Consider the following 17,254-nt stretch of genomic DNA (forward strand, 5'->3'; position numbering starts at 1 on the left):
TTTTTCAAAGAATTTTGAAGTTGTATGTAATGCATTAAATGAGAAAATTAGGGGCATACTTAGCCAAAAAGGACATCCTATTGTATTGTTTAGTAAGATATTAATAAAGACAAACAAAAACATTCTGTTTGTGATAAAGAATTTCAAAATTCAATCTGGACCTCTATGAGCAATTTTATGCTATTATTTGTTCATCGAGGTCGAGCTTTTCTAAACCAGGGAAAATTGATGCAGGATAGAAATAAAGAATTGATGCAAGATGAAATATCTTATGAAAATTTGTCAAGGAAAGCAAAACCAGATTTTAAAGCCCAAATTTTGATTTGGAATGATCTAAAATGTAAATGGGCTTATTTGGTATCTTTCAAAGATCTAAATAGCTTTAGTTTAATTTAATTTTCTAAGTTAATTAGAGATATTTTATTATTTTATTTTTTTTTATATTTTTATAAACTTTTATTATTTAGTTTATTTATTTAAGTAGGTTTTTTGATGTTTTAGTTTTTTTTTTTTATATTCTTAAGGGTTATATTATAAATAATAACTTTTATAACCTTTTTAAATAGTTAATTAATAATGCAAATATATTTTTTAAGATTATTTTATCTAACGGCATGTTTGGATAGAGGTAAAGATAGTGAAAATATAATTTCCTTAAAAAAATGATAATTTTCTTTTGTTTGGATGTTTATTGTAAGGTGGAAAAGTATGGATCCAGAGAATTAGATTTCCACCAATGTAGTAAAATATGTGGGAAAGTTGTTTACATATATATATATATATATACAGTCTATCTATGATGCGGACGGTCGGACTACAGTATTGGTGACAGTTTTTCATAGTATTGATAACGATTTTCTAAAAAACCGTCGTTAATATTATGAAAAATCATCACTAATACTACGGTTCTCATACGGACTGTACTTACCATAGAATTTCCATATATATATATATATATGTGTCATTTTTAGAATCCCAAAAAAATTAATTTTAAATTTTTTTTAAAAATATATATTTATCTTTAATTTATTATATAATCTTAAATTTAATTACTTGTAAATTCCAACTTTACTATTATTTACCAAACAAACCAAAAAAAAAAAATTAATTCTCAGAAAATAGAATCCCAAAAAATTAAATTCCAAAAATTATTTTATCTCTCAACTTTAACACTTTACAAACATATTCTAAATTTATACAATGGAAACCAAAACCGAAAATGATGCTTAATAATTTTAGAAATAATCCCTAAAATAGTGTAATACTAAGAGCCCCATTTTATTTCTGTTTTCCTTTCTTCTCTACCTCTTCTGCATCAAGCTGTCGTGACCCTCGCAAACAGGGGACTGATGAAAACGCTTCTCTACTTGATAAAGACCAGGTTCGAGCAAGAAACCTGGTTTTTGAATCATCTGGTCATTCAGACATGTTGATGTGGTTAAAGGGACTTGCCTTGAACCCTTTCAATTTGAAAGCGCCGCATCAAGTGCAAAAGTTACGGAATCAGTGTCTTAAAGTCAGGAAAATTTTGTTTGCGGAATCTGTTGGGAGTACTCAGGTATGCTGCAAACTAAAAATGCTGTTTTGATTAGTGTGTTGCTCTTTATTACAGTAAACTATTATATAAAGCTATTAGCCTGAATTGATTTTGGTTGGTACACTTTAGTTTAAGCTTGTTTTGCTTTTAGCCCTCTATACTCAAGGACAATCAACTGGGGATAAAAAGGAATGATAAGAGATAAAGTCATGTTATAGTATCTCGTTAATTTAATCCAATTTGAAGAGTTTTATTAAAATCTATTACGATAAAAATAAAAAAATAAAAAAATAAAAATTATCAATTCCAAACTAGATGGCTCCAAAATGAACTTAACCCTGTAAGAAAGGAATTTAACAAATTCAGTTCTATTGGGCTCCTAATGAAATTAGAGCATGAAAGATGTTGTAAAATTTGATTAGTAATGGTTGGCATCTTAAGCCCACTTAACGAATCTGTGAATGGTCTAAGACCACCACTGTAAGTTGATACTATTGTTAATAAAAATTTTAATTCAAATAATTTTTATTTTTTTTCAATTATTTCTTTGTTAAAATTGTCAAGGCTGTATTCAATCATAATTCGTAGATTGACTGCATGTTTCAACACTAATTTCATTTCATTTCGTGGTTGACTGCATTATTGCCTTGATCCCTAAAACCAATTTAGTTTCTGAGGAAATTTTGCTCCTTTGATGTAGATGAAGCGAAAACTGGAACAGTTACAAGAAGATACTGGTTCTGCAGTGGCTTATGTATCTGCTGAGAATGAATCTGACACTCCAAATTTCAAGAAGATTTGTGAAGAGAAAACCTCTTCTGCTTCTTCTTCAGTGAATTCTGGTGATAGCGCTGATGACAACAGTTATCATCTTGTCTGTAAGTTGCAGAGCACAGGTAGTTCATTGACATTGGAGTATAGATATCATGAGAAACCAGTAGATACCAATGTCACTATTGTGGATGGTGCAAAACAATATAGATATCATGAGAAACCAGTAGATACCGATGTCACTTTTGTGGATGGTGCAAAACAATCTGATCTATACAGCACAGATGGTTCTCGCTTAATTGAGACAGATGAATCAGTTACTGGTTTAAACCAATTGAGTCCTGAAATCTTGAATGAACCAACCATGGCAAATTTTGATGATTCTGTCCACGGTCCAGAGTTTTCAAGTACAGATGAAAATGATTCATTACTTCTAAAAGCATTGAAGCTTTGGATTTCTAAGGGTGATAATCCTTTAAAATCCGTTTCAATGGAAGACATCAATGGTTCAACATACAAATCAGAGTTGATTAGTGGAGAGGATGAAGATTTGAAACTTAGAAAAGCATTGAAGTTATGGCTTTCCAATGGTAGGTGTCTTCCAAAACCTGTTATTCCCACTGGGTCAGGCTTTCAGGCTGAAATTCCAGAATGGACAGGCTCAACCAATAGGGGAAATGACGACTTAAGGTGGTTGGGCACCCAAATTTGGCCTATTAAAGGCAAGGGTAAAGGAAATGTTGTGAAAGAAGTTGGAAAAGGGAGACCTGACTCTTGCTCTTGTATTTCACCAAGATCTGCTGATTGTGTCAAACGCCATATTCGTGAAGCTAGTATCTGTTTGCAGTCTGAAATTGGTCCTGCCTTTCTGAGTTGGAAGTTTGATGAAATGGGAGAATCTGTTTCCAAGTCTTGGAAGGTGAAAGAACAACAAGCCTTTAAATCTCTTGTGAAAATGAATCCGCTATCAAATGGAACATGTTTTTGGGAGCTTGCCTTGAAGCGTTTTCCATCCAAGTGCCAAAAGCGCCTTGTGAGCTATTACTACAATGTGTTTATCCCTAGACGCATGAGCCTCCAAACCAGATCTTCCCGGGAGGAAATTGACAGTGATGAGGACCAGGTAGACGATGAGGCTAACTAACTCGGCTTGCCGATACAATACTACATTAGCCTTTATACCCCCAGGTAGCTTGAAATTGACAATGAGCACGCAACTTGTGCCACTAAGTTGGGGTACAAACCCCATTTTTTTGTAGACTGATTTTGTCCAATCAAATAGCTGAGATTCTTATACATATCCCATACAGAAGCTGTTTCAGCACCAAACGATTTTTGATGATGATGTCCAAATGCAATATGAGATTCTTCATATGTTTGTTACGTTTACTGTGTTAGAGTGAATGGACTCCAAGAAACCATTTAGAGTTCTGGTAATTTCCACTTTAAAGCATGAACAGCCTGTTTAAATGTTTCAAGTATGATTGAAAGGGATATAAAAGTATTAAAGTTTTCTTTACAGAGTTTGGCTATAAATGTTAAAGTGCTTTTCGTTAATGAGTGTTTCTTTAGTCAAACACTTATTTGGTGCATCTTAAGGGACCAAATTTATTGAAGAATCACTTGCCACCAAAGTATTCCCAAATGAACCTGGAATAAGCTCTGGCTTCCAAGAAGTGTCGTTTTCTATATCACATTGCTAATAGTGTTAGAGGTATGTCCCACAGAAAAGGTTTAAACTTTTGAATCAAACTCGTTCACGTTATTGTTCCACCTGCATTTGTGAAGGTCCTGATTCATTTTCCCCTCTTTAGACATCTTAATGTGAAATTGACAATATTGGTTTCCTTGTTGCTTCTACTGACTGCCTTATCTTAAAATACTCGTTTCCAATTTGACACTTACGTCAGAAACATATCTTAGCTAGAGGGGGAAAAAGAAAGAATTTTTCAAAAGAAAACAATAATAAGCACAAGTCAAAAGTAGTGTACAAGGAGAAATGACCATCTTGCATCTCCTAAAACTTTTTCTACAGTGTGCATATTTTGGGATCCAAATATCAGCTATTATTATAAAGGCTATCTGTTTCGTTTGGAATATGATACGATGTGATTGAATTAAAATATTTAAAAGAAAAAGGAAAAAAGGAATTTCAAAGGGAGTGCTGGAATCCATGCCCAAATCCAATACATGATCTAGAATCCTAGATAAATCTGAAAGTATTAGAATAGAAAAACCACCTTGAGAACCCAATAAAAATTTGGACTTAAGATTTGCATTTAATATGGTCAGTACCCTAAAGTCACATGCTAAGGACAAAATTTTATAAATTTCTATCACATTAATGGTGATCACATTCTGTGTACGAGAAGTAAAAAATGATTAAAGAAGAAAATCAAAGAGTTTTGAGTTTGGCTAATATACAATTTGTAATATTAAAATATACAAAGCAATACCCAATGTAGAGGCATAGACAATGAGCCTACAAGCGTTGACAAATAAGTTCTCTGGTACCTTAAACAAATCATTATTCTATCCTCCCACTTCCACATTGAAGCTAATGTGTAACTTGGACATGGCATTGGATTATGAGCCCTAAGCTCTCTTTTTCTTTCCTTCTTTCTTTCTTTATCTCCATGAAGGAACATGTTGGGGATGGTTTTCCTCACTTTTTTGACTTTCGGATGCAAATTTTGTAGATCATGGTGCTTTTGCATATGCAGAAAAAAAAAAAAAATAGAAAAGCATAATCTCAAACTTAGAGAGTGAATGTGAAAATTTTGATTGGTTTTGATTCTTTCAATATCATGGTGGGGAAATAAGAATCTCATTTTGGGAGATACAATCATTGCTCAACTTGGTTGCTGTTTTTACTGATGGGATTTGAGCCTGTTTTTTTGTTCAAACAGCTTCCTTTTGAATTCTCTCATCCAATCTCATTTCCTTTTTTGCTGGGTTCAAGTACCTCAGTAAATTTTTACAATCGTTTTTATTGTGTTTCTTTTCTTTTACATCCTTTTGCTTGATTTCAGGAAATCTTTTTTTTTTTTTTTTTTTTTCCCCTTCAATTGCATTTTGATCTGTATAGCTTGAGAGATTGTGGTTGGGAGCTGTATCCACATGATAAAAGTTATATAATTGAACAACTACAAAGTGAGTAATATCAAGGATTCCAAGCGGCAGGAAAAAGCTAGAAATCAGATGCCTTTAAATAATTTGACTTTCAAAGTTGAATCCTAACCAAAAACCCAAAAGGGAAAAGAGATAAAAGTCTCCAAGCATTATAGGCAGACAAACCCACGAGAACACTTCCTTTTTTTTTCTTTTCTTTTTTCTTTTTTTTGTTTTTTTTGATACATGAAGAAACGAATCCAACCATGTAATAAGTCTGCGAAGGAAAACAAACAAAAATTAAAAACAACAATTGCCAGTGATATACTGAACACACTGAAATATTCCTGTGGTTTTTGTCGAGTGTTATTGTTACTAAAGATAGAATGTCATGGTAAATTCACTATCTGAGAGGGAAACACAGTCAGTCACCGCCTATCATTTTCATATTCTTCATTACATATGATATACACTGTTTATTAAAAAAAATAATAATAAGAGAGAGAGACAGAGACAGAGACAGAGAGAGAACCCGCCTTTCAAATTTCAATCAAGTTTTCAGTTAAAAAAATAAAATAAAAACAAAAATAAAAAAATCAATCAAGCTTACATTGATATTGCTTTCCTTTTTTTGTTTACTCATTAACATAATTGGCACAAAATGAACAATCTGAACAAACTAACCCAATGTCAACTTGTTTCTTTCTCAAAGTTCTTTGAAGAATATAGCTTTTATCAATTTTCTTAATCAGTTATCAATCACCACATGCATAGAGACACACCCAAACTACAAAAGACTAGAATAAAATGTGGTTAAAAAAAAAGGAACTGAGTTCTTAAACTGTTTTGCATCTGTAGTTTTTGACACAGTTGTTGCAGCATAGTCTGTGGAGATATATGTTTATTGCATTTAGCAGCCTCACCCATTCTCTTCGTCCAAGTACACACCTTGGAAACTTGTGTTTTAAGGAAGAAACAATAGGAGACTATCATTTCTCATTTGTTCATGTTCCGGGTTGCTTTCTCAAACTTCTAACTGAGCTGGCTAATGGAATGAACTGTACTAGACTTTGCAAATTAGATCAAATTGCATAGAATATATGTGTGGAAAAAAAATGCCATTCAAACTGCTAGTTGAAAGTAGAAGCAAATGAATGAAAAACCATGTAAGGAAAATAATAATGAAGAGAAAACCAGACACCACTATCGGATGCCCCTAATGAATTGAAGTTGAATTCATTCCTCTAAACAAAATGCTGAGCTGCTAAAAATGTATACGATATTCCTTTTGGGACTATACAAATCATAAAATTAAGTTAGGCAAAACTAATCTCTAGTAACAGTATAGAAAGAAACGTAGAAAATAAAGCATCATAACTAACAGAAGCTCAAATAGACATCGACAGAAGTTCAACAGATGTATAGGAGATTCACAAAAATTTAGCATGACCAACATGATTTGACGATGATGGAGAACATGGGATTTCAAGTGTCATTCATCAATCCAATAATGAAGATGAAAACAAACAAAACAAAACAAAAAAACTCACTTTGACCACCAAACAAGCTATGCTGAGGTCAATAGCCCCACCATGAAGCCATACCTGATTTTAAGTGGGGTATGGATGAAGCTCTTTTTGCAGTGTCGCTCTTCACATTCCATCGGATAACAACTGGTTTTGACAATATTGCAAACAGTAAATAATGTTGAAGAGGGATGAAGGCCTGTCTGCATCACATGCCACAAAGTTGATCAGTTGATTCCACCAAACGACGAGGAATCAACCATGTATTTACTTCACTCTCTTGCATCAATTAATCAGGACAAATAGCAAACACAGGTGGAATGAGCCCACATCACCACTTTCTTATACAAAGCGCCAAACAAAGCAGGAAGACATACTCTGTTGTTATTCCAACAACCTCACCAATAAGCCAAATTCTTTGGCAAGATAAAAAATAAATTTCAAAAAAAAAGAAAAAGTTGAAAAGAAAGGAAATGGGGTCCTAATACATTTCAGATTTTACACATTCAAATTGTCCCTAGTATTATTTTTTTTCAGGAAAAAGACCAAAAGACATAGCCAGAAAGAACAACTTAACAAGAGACAAATCATTAACAAAAACAACAACAGTATATGATTAAAAGACAAAAGAAACACTGAAATTCTTGGTATTTAATAATTAAAAGAAGGATGCTACTCACAGGAAAGAAACAATTCAAGATGCTTTTTTTTTTTTTTTTTTAATCCAACCAACCATCAAGAATACATAGGCATGTGTGGTTTTACACAACAAATGCAGCAAAATTAACTGACATTAACCCAAAAGAAACACTTAAAATTTGGACCTTAATTTTCTCAAATTCTTTTCTCAGTACAATCGCAGTACACTTCTGGCAATGGAATGTGCTTGATTGTACCTACTTTTCCCACCACTACTCCTCCGGCTACTCCTCAACGGAGTCAAGTAAAGCCTCAGGAGTCCATTATCAATGTTGTTCGGAGAATACCTTGCACTCCTATTCCTTTCCAAAACAAAATCATCTTTTTTCTTTCTTCCATGTCCATTTGTCTCCACAACACTGTTGTTCTTCCTCATGCTGCCAAAAGACCCACCACCAACACCACCAAATCCATTGGAATTCCTCCAACTCACACTGCTATTGCTCCGAAACACCTTCGGATTGAAACCCCCTCTGCCTTCCCCATTTCTCTCCCCTCTCAGCTCAGGCCAAGACTCAGAGAAAGACCTCTCAACAACCCCATTCGTTGCTCTACTGAATCTATCTTCATCTTCATCTTTATTACCACCTCTCCTGTGTATCAATCCCCATATGCTCCATGCTTTGCTCCATCGCCGCGACTTCTTTGATGATCCTTTCCTCTCCCCATTGCCCACCACCGAGGCCGAATCTCTGAACCCCATTTCAAAAGTCTCCGAGCAATCGTCCCTCAAAGAATTCGAATTGGAATCTCTCAAATCTCTATCGGGAACCACCAGTTTCGGCCCCGGGAAGTAATCAGCAGTTGCAGGAGACACCTTTGCATTCGAAACCGACTTCATTTCGTCAATCTCTGCCACCACCGCCGCAGCGGTCTTCCTTATCGAGTTGGACCTATCAAGGCTTCGCCGCCGGCGAGACGATGAGTCCGAATAGTAATCTCGGGTCTGTGCCGACCCGCCCGGAACAGTCTCGTCCTCGTTGATTGAATTCATGGCCGGCTCTTCGACTGGGATTTGGGTGTCGGACCTCATGACTTGGACCACCGGAGCATCCTCAACCACCGAGACCATGGTGGGCATTCTGGGAAAAGTGCGGCCAATCAAATGGCCGTCCCAGGAAGCACGTGGCTCGTCGAAAGAGTATCTCGGGTCGTCGAACGACATCCGAGCCGCATCGAGCGAGAACCTCGGATCCGTATCGCAGGAGCGGCGTCCGTATCCGTAGTCGGCGATCTCCGACTGGGTTTCTCTGAACTGCCTCCCGATTGGCTTCTCTACTGGCAATGTGGCCGACCCACCGCCGTTCCTGCGCTTCTTCAGCTTCTGCTTCTGCCTCCATTTCTGCAATTTCTTGCTGAATACCGAAGCGGCAGACCAGAAACTGCCCGCAATTTCTTTCAAATCTCTCTTTTTGGTTTGGGAATCGAGATCTATGTGGTCCTTCATGGGCTTCAACTCCTCCTCCAGTATTTGTTCTTCTTCCTCTTCCTCCTCTTCTTCCTCTTCTTCTTCCTCTACAATTTCGTGAACTCTGTTGTTATCTTCAATCACATTTGCTACAATGGGCGGTTCCTCACAAACCCTAATCCCGTCCTCGTCCTCTGCTTCCTCCTCTTCCTCTTCCTCACTCTCTTCCTCTTCTTCCTTGCTCTCGAAAACCGGACCTTGAACGCCCGAAGAAGACCCAGCTAAGTTCCTACTCTCAACCTCAATCTCTCCACCACCAACGGCACCACCACCACTACCACCACCACCGGCAACACTCCGAGACGCTTCTTTCTTACCGTCGTCTTGATTGAACAGCGACCAGAGAGTATTCCGAACCCTAACGTCACAGGATTTCCTCTGCGGCTCGAAAACACCAGAAAACCCCTCGTTCTTAGAAGCAGAGAAGGATTTAGTACGCCGGAGCTCCGGGAAGAAGGAAGTGGGTCGGTTTGGTTTGGAAGTGGGTCCACCACCAGCAACGGCAGAAGTGGTGGCTGTGGAGGAAGAAGAGGAGGGAGGCTTGAAGATGGCCTTAAGGGCAGCGGCGGCGGTGGAGGTGGTGGGGGGTTTTCGAGCAGAGGAAGAAGAAGAGGTAGACGAGGAGTGATCGAGCACGGCGAGGCGCTCGCAGAGGCATGAGGGGCAGAAACCGGTGAAATGCTCTTCTGGGTGTCGGTGGCAGGAGGTGGAGGGATGGTGGGGTTGAGGCGGTTGAGGCAGAGGCGGAAGCGGTGGTGGAGGAGCTGCTGCTTCAATGGTGGGATTCATCACCGGAGGGGGTGTGAAATGCCCTCTCTCTTGCTGATCATGTTACGCGCAGATGAAAATGAAGAAAAGCTTTCGAGACTTTCACTGAGTGTGTGTGTGTGTGTGTGTGTGTGTGTATTGGATGAGAGAGAAGACAAAAAAAAAAAAAACAAAAGAGAGAGAAAGAGAGGGCGTGTGTGGGGAACTGTTTGGTTCCAACGGACAGTGCTGAGAAAGTGAAAGAGAAAGCGAGAGAGAAAGAGAAAGAGAAAGAAAGAGAAATAGGATATGAAAAGAAAAAGAACGAGCAAAATAAATGGTGAAATAAAAAATTATTAAAACCAAAACAAAAATTATAAAAAATTTATAAAAAAAAAAATGAAAAATGTTTCTCTTGGGGCTACAGAATTAGTATACCCCACAACACTGTCTCTCTCTCTCGCTTTTCAGCTCTAGGGGCACTCGCCTTGGAGATTACTATTTTAGCCCTACTTCTCTATCCTATCGTTAATTCTTAGGATCTGTTTGGCAAGTCAGTTTTTGTTTTCATTTTTTTCTCTTTTGTCGCTCAGTTTTTTTTTTTTTTTTTTTTTTTTAAGTTTAAATGAGATTTTATCCAAGACAACATTTAGGAATGGTAAATTATTGATTTTTAATACTTAGATAATAATATGCATTTAAATTTGTAATGGCTATTTATTTTTTAAACTTTTAAAATTTTAATGAAAATTTTTCAAATTTTAAATACAAATATGTTTTGCTTCCTTATTCTTTATTTCTTTTGACATCAAAAATGATAAAAAAAAAAAAAAGACTAATAAAGATGCTAAGCAAAGAAAATTTCAGTAACAATTGTCGACAAATTCAAGGTATTGTGTTTTTTATTTACAAAAATGTTCTGATAATATTTAATAATTTTTCAGAATAAGAGAGTCTGAAAATAATTTTATAAGTTTTGGTAAAAGCTGAAGAACAAGAAAACACATAGATTGCAGCAAAACAAGGACACAAAAGAAATAGCAAAGGTGGGGCAGTGGAGTTTGAATAGCAAAAAGAGGTGGGGACAATGAGGTGCCCAAATGAGTTGCCTTTTTTGCTTTATTTAGAGGCATTTTTAATTTTTAATTTTTTTTAATTTCATGGTTAATTTTTTTTAAATAAAAAAAAAAAGAATTGGGTGTTCTGATTTGTGCTTTGGATTTTCAAAGATTCCTGTCGAGAAAGAGAGAGAGAGAGAGAGAGAGAGAGAGAGAAAAGCAAAAGCAAACCACGCCATCACAAATGGGGGTTGTGGCCTGTGACTGAGTGAGAGAGAAAGAGGAAGAAGGAGAGGGATATATGGTGGTGAGGTGCCTCTGTTTTTCTCTCTCTCTCTCTCTCCCCCTTTTCTCTCATTTCGCTTTCTTTCTTTCTTTTTTTCTTTCTTTCTTTTTTTTTATATATTTTTTTTCTCTCTTTTTCTTTTTCCTGTTTTTGTGTTTCTTTTTGTTTCTGGGCTTTCTTTTCCTCTCCCTCCCAAGTACCAAACACCACCGTCTTCCATCTTGTTTCTCTGGATTTTTGTAAATAATTTTGTAAAGCGCCCACCAATCAAACCAAATCATGTATTCATGTTCCACCGCTGGGTTGCACACCTTACAGTACTGCACCTGTATGCATGCATACATATATATATATTTATACACCATAAAATATTATATATGTATACACAAAACTGATACGGTGCGGACTTCACAATTATTTTATATAATTTATAATTTTATAAATGTAGATATTATTTGTTCAACGAATTTATTTAATTAATATGATTCTGTTATTTAAAAGCAAATTAATTTAAAGGTTGATATAATGTGTTGTTAGTTTAAAAATTATCATATCAATGTGTGATAAAACATTGATTGTATAGATATAGTCAATTTTATCAATGGAAATGCAATTTTTTTTCAAAACCAATAACTAACTTTATTAATAAATTTGAAAATTACAAGGGGCAACTTGTGGAATTTTAAAAGTTTAAAAAAAATTAAAATGGCTATAATTCGATAATTACCAAATAAGCTATCATATTTACTTATCGAGTATTTATACAAATATTAATAAACAATATATATAGTATTTATACAAATACTAATAAACAATATATATATATATATATATCAAAAGAAAATATAAAAATAGCATTGAGTAGAATGCTGTTTGCTCCTTTATTTCCTCTTCTGGTTGGAAAAATGGGACTTGAGCTTGGCTTGGCTTTAAGTTGGCCTGCCTTTTTGTATTTGGAAAAGGAGAGTAGAAGTGTGGTACTCTATGATGTGTGCCTGCAAAACCCAACACTCAAAAACACACTCACTTGCCAACATTCACAAATTTGGAATCATGGTGAAATGGAACCCCAGAGCTTCCTCTATCCATTTCTTCAGAAGGGAAACCTTCTGTTTCCAAATCAGTTGCTTACTTTAATTTTTTTTACCCTCATTGTGTACCAACCAAAGCATATAACAATTATCTCCTAATATGGTTTTCTACTATGTTAACTTCTTTGTTTTATATATCATCTAAGGGTTTACTTTGTTTTAGTACTCTATAATTTTATTTATTTATTTATTTATTCTTTTTTTGGTTAAATGATGTAAGCCTTCTGAATGATGTAATTTTGGACCATTTGCTGGAGCCCAGCAGGAGTAGAAGAAAATGTGTTACACACTATCATATAATCATCTGTATATATATGGTGTTAGTTTGTCTTATTTATATGTTTTCTTCGTTTTCAATAAAATTTAATTAATAAAAGCATTATTTTCGTTAAAGATACCTACACTTTACACTTTTCAACTATACTACCTTTTACATTTTCTTTTCTTAATTACAAAAATCTTTCATTGTCACACTAACTATTTCTGTCAATTTAGTCCAATTATATACCTTTTTTTTTTTTAATAAATTTGATAAAATTAATTGTTCATATTGTACAAAAATAAAATAAAATATAATAAAAGAATTCTTATACAAAATTATATGAGTTGTGTATGTTTATAATATCATCAAGTTATATGTTTAAGCACATAATTGAACTTAAATTAAAGTTTATAAGCAAGCAGTACAACAAAATAGTAAAAAAAAAGTAAAATACAAATACTCAAATTATATATGTCTGGGGCTACCTTCATTAATATTTGGAGCATTGCCAAATTTGGTAGTAAAACCTATTATAGTATTAGTAACAGTAATACATTATAGTTTATTATTTTATTTGTTTTCGTTGGGTTCTAATCCTACTACACACGAGTCATTTATTTCTGAATAGGCAGAAATCATACATATCACCTGAAGCTATTTAGTAGAAAAAAAAAAACTTAATTAATATAGTATTAAAAATTAAAAAAAAAAAAAAGAAACATATAAACAGCAAAAAGAAAAAGCCAGCATAGCTCATCAGAAAAATATCTCAAGCTTTTAAACAAAGCCCTTTGGGAAATTTGGCATCCAATGGAAAGGAAAATAAAGAGTTATGTAACCCAAAAAAAAAAAAATTAAATAAATAAATAATATAAAGATGTATAACCACCCAACTATTTGTTTATTGATTTAGAAAAAAAAAAAAAAAAGTATTTATAGGGTGTGGGAGAGAAGAGTGTTAGAATTTTGGTTAAGAAAAAAAAATAATAATTAGGGAATGAATGGCGCACGTGTGGACGTACGGATTACGTTATGAACATGCAATGTAAAATGTATTTTGTACACGTCATCTATGTGATTGCTGATGCGACAGATGCCGTAAGCCTGTCACACGTGCGTATGAGTTGGCACGTATTGATTCCTAATATCGTACGTAGGCCCATACTCAGTGTAGACGTGAAGGGCTCGCTCTATTCTTCACCCTCTGATTGATAATTGAAAGCCGCATCGCATCTTTCTCAAAAACCCAAAAAATATATATATAAAATAAAAAAAAAAATCTGAAATTTTCTGAGTTCCCACGTGCGGAGAGAGAGATTTAATATGACAGTTTTTTTTTTTTTTAAATAAAACAAAAATTTAATGTCAAAGTTAATATGTCGAATATAAAAACCATTTATGATTCATCTCTCTCGGTTTTCAAGAGTTAAAGTCTTTTTCACTTGCACTAATTTGCAAAATTAAATTCCAACAAATGCTTGGATATATATATATATATATATTGCTCATAATTTCTTAGTACCTCTACATGTAATCAATATTTCTCATATATATATATATATATGTATGTATAAAACGAACATATCGATTTAGTATATTGAGAATTAGAGCATCTTCAAATATATCATAAATCATTTGGACGTGTCAATACTAAAATATAATATTGATCTCTTATTTGGTGTTTTCAAAGGAAATACTAAATTTTGGGTGAAGTATTTGGTAAATTACATATAATTTAGCATAATGTTTAATAATATAAAAAGATCTTTTTTGTTTATTGGAATTTATATACTCATGAATATAGATAAGATGCCTAACTATTGAAAATATTTTTTTGTCTAAAAAAAAAAAGAAAAAGATATAATATCATCCAATAAAAAGTAACTAATAAAATACATAAACAGATGACATAAAGCATAAAAAGAGTGAAATTGGGTTGTGGGGAAGTTGGAGAGAAATAAATAGAAAGAGAGGAATATTGGTGGTTGATGGGCATGGGCATGAGCTAGCTCAGAGACACACCCCGCCGCTGTGTCACGAGAAAAACCCAGCGGCTCAATAGACCTGACTTCTATTCTATCACTCTCTCACGGGGTCCCTGGTGTTGGATTGGTGGAGAATATTTGAGGCCAAAAAACAAAAGGGTTTCATTAGGCCAATGTACATAGTGATTAATGAGTCTCTGTGTGTGTGTGTGTGTTTCTGCATGGGATGAGGCGTAAAGTGTCAACCTGTCTTCTCAAACTTTACCTTTTTCTTTTTTCTCATATTATATAACATTATTCAAATTATTAATATATAAAAAAACAAAATTGAGGGTATTGGGTTTTGTCTTTCTAGCTTGATCTTTTGTTTGTTTGGTAGGATTTTATTTTTTTATTTTTTTAGATTAGAATGTTTTTCCCATATCCGAAACTGGATAAAACATATATATACCATTTTGTAGGAATTTAAATTTGGGACAAAAATTCTCTCCCACCCCCACTAACCCCAAACTCTCCTTTCCTTTTTGTCGAATTGCTTTTTTGGGATGGATATATGTGTAGTTGTGTCCCTATTGTTTTGATTCAGATTTTATGATACAGTGACAGTCAGAGAGACCCATCTACCGTATGTACACATACATTGTATAGTCCCCACCACTTTATATATATATATATATATATATGTTCATTTAAATATATACTTTCACAAAATAAGACTGGTCCTTCTCAAAACAATCATTGTAAGGACTATTTTGTATTTGACACTCGTATTATTGACGAGTTAAAGTCTTATATATGACCATCTGCCCACTTGATAAGATTTTTTTTCTTTTCTTTTCCTTTCTTTTGGTCCCTAAAATTTTGGTGATTTGCTACAAATCATGAACATCTCTTATGTGGTGTATGCCAAATAAAAAGAATATCAATTTTTTTTTTTTTTTGGGTCACAAATTAGTAAAGCTCTTTCTTTTTTGCATAAACGGTGGATTCTATCTTATATAGGACCCACATACATACTATAGAAAATCAATATTACTTTTGGAATATGAGGTTTTTATTTTTGACTTTATTTTTTTTTTATCTAAAGAAGAATTTTAAGATACACAACAATGAAATCCAAGATGTGATATTAGCATAGGATAAGGTTAAAGAAAATCAAGCTTTAAAAAAAATCCAATGACATGAAGGGTCTTAACATAAAACAATATAATAGTAAAATTTGTGGTTTTTTCACTCTTCTTCAAGACTCAATGGTTTTTTATATTCAAATATATTAAAACAAAAAGTACAGTGAGTTATCATTCACTATTTTACTTTTGAAATATGAAACAAATGTGTAATTCCCTCCCCATGATCAGTTAGTTATGTTTTTTCAATTTTTTTTTTTTTTTCAAGACAAATAAAGCCAAAGGATTCTATCATTCTTACTTCACATTCCCTTTGTTTAATGTGATATCATTGTGGTGATCCTACCAAGGCTCTCTAGAGAGTAGGCTGAATATGAATATATTTATAGTGTGGATGTAGTTTTGGATATACATCCACAGAAGAAGATTATTGGAGGGTTTGGGGGGTTCAGTGTCTGAGGGATAGCAGTCTCTTGTGTCAATTTTTTTTTTTGGGGCCATTAGATAGATGACATGGAAAGGAGCTGATTGGTACTGTTGAAAGCATGCAAAGCAAAGATAATAGGATTGGTAACACTTTTGGATTGGGAAACATGGAAGAGGCAAATTTTTTTAGGTTTTGTTTTTGTGTTCTTCTGTGAGGAACTGAAGATTCGATAGTCAGACTAATAGTTTTGTCTCGCCCAAGCTTTATGCAGTGAGAATGAGCTTTCTTCACTCTCTTTATATTTTTGTCATTTTCTAAATGAAAAGCACAAGAGAAAAAATAATTAAATAAATAAATAATAATTCAGTATTTCACTATTTTTAAATACCCCCTACCCCCAAAAAAAGGGGAAAAAAAAAAAAAAAGAGAAGAAAAACCATGGTTGCAGAACATTATTATTAATGTTATCTAGCTCACATTTTTTTCTTTTGTTATTAAAATAACCACTGGCACCATGCTGATTTCGGTGCTACCTTATTGGGTTATATTTATATTTATCATTATCATATATGTTGATATTGAAATTATATGCATCTTCCTATAACATCATTGATTCATTATATTTTAAAATAGAATGAAGAAATTCCTAGGGTTACAATCTAATTTTTTGAACAATAATTTTAAGTTTGAATTACCATTATCATCAATATAGAAAATATATTTCCATTATCTCTCTAGGGATTTTGCTATCCAACACAGTTTAATATGGGTCCACAATGGATATCAAAGCTTCATAATAAAATTGATATTGATTACTGTTGTTTTCATATGGGTGAGTTTTGGGCCACCTTATCAAGTTTTTCACTTTTGAAAGAAAGAAAAAAATTAAAAAGAGAGAAAAATTTTCATGTCTAAAGAATCTCCTTGCTTTTACAGGTCTTAAAGAAGGAGATTGTGGAATATAGAAGATTTAGATTGTTGAAAAAAAATAAGAAAAAAAGAAAAAAAAGAATAGCATTTGTTAAAATGAAGTAGAACAATTGGGTAGGAGGCAAAATAAAATTTCCGGAGATATAAAGCTCACCTTTCTCATAAAAATCATTAAGATATATTAAAATTATTATAAACCACATCACAGCTTCTTTGTGGTAATCAAATA

The 17,254-nt window shown here is 33.7% G+C and overlaps 2 protein-coding genes across 2 annotated transcripts; one reads left to right on the forward strand and one right to left on the reverse strand.

The window, feature by feature from the left end:
- Nucleotides 1–1,252: 1,252 nt before the first annotated feature.
- On the forward strand, nucleotides 1,253–3,827 carry LOC107430704 (uncharacterized; the record flags this gene model as incomplete). The annotated part of the gene is made up of 2 exons (XM_025078778.3): nucleotides 1,253–1,558; nucleotides 2,238–3,827. Coding segments are annotated over 2 exons (1,521 nt in total), but the record flags the coding sequence as incomplete, so codon positions are not given.
- A 3,749-nt stretch (nucleotides 3,828–7,576) lies between these two features.
- Nucleotides 7,577–10,132, reverse strand: LOC107430705 (protein OCTOPUS). Its single transcript, XM_025078779.3, has one exon. It carries the CDS (start codon nucleotides 9,899–9,901, stop codon nucleotides 7,793–7,795), a length of 2,109 nt encoding a protein of 702 aa, XP_024934547.3. The 5' UTR covers nucleotides 9,902–10,132; the 3' UTR covers nucleotides 7,577–7,792.
- Between the last annotated feature and the right edge of the window lie 7,122 nt (nucleotides 10,133–17,254).

The sequence above is a fragment of the Ziziphus jujuba genome, chromosome 6, assembly GCF_031755915.1.
Source record: "Ziziphus jujuba cultivar Dongzao chromosome 6, ASM3175591v1".
Lineage (NCBI taxonomy): Eukaryota > Viridiplantae > Streptophyta > Magnoliopsida > Rosales > Rhamnaceae > Ziziphus > Ziziphus jujuba.

Bases quoted from the DNA above. Each gene is read 5' to 3' on its own strand.
- LOC107430705 (XM_025078779.3), bottom strand. From the start codon at position 9,901: ATGAATCCCACCATTGAAGCAGCAGCTCCTCCACCACCGCTTCCGCCT.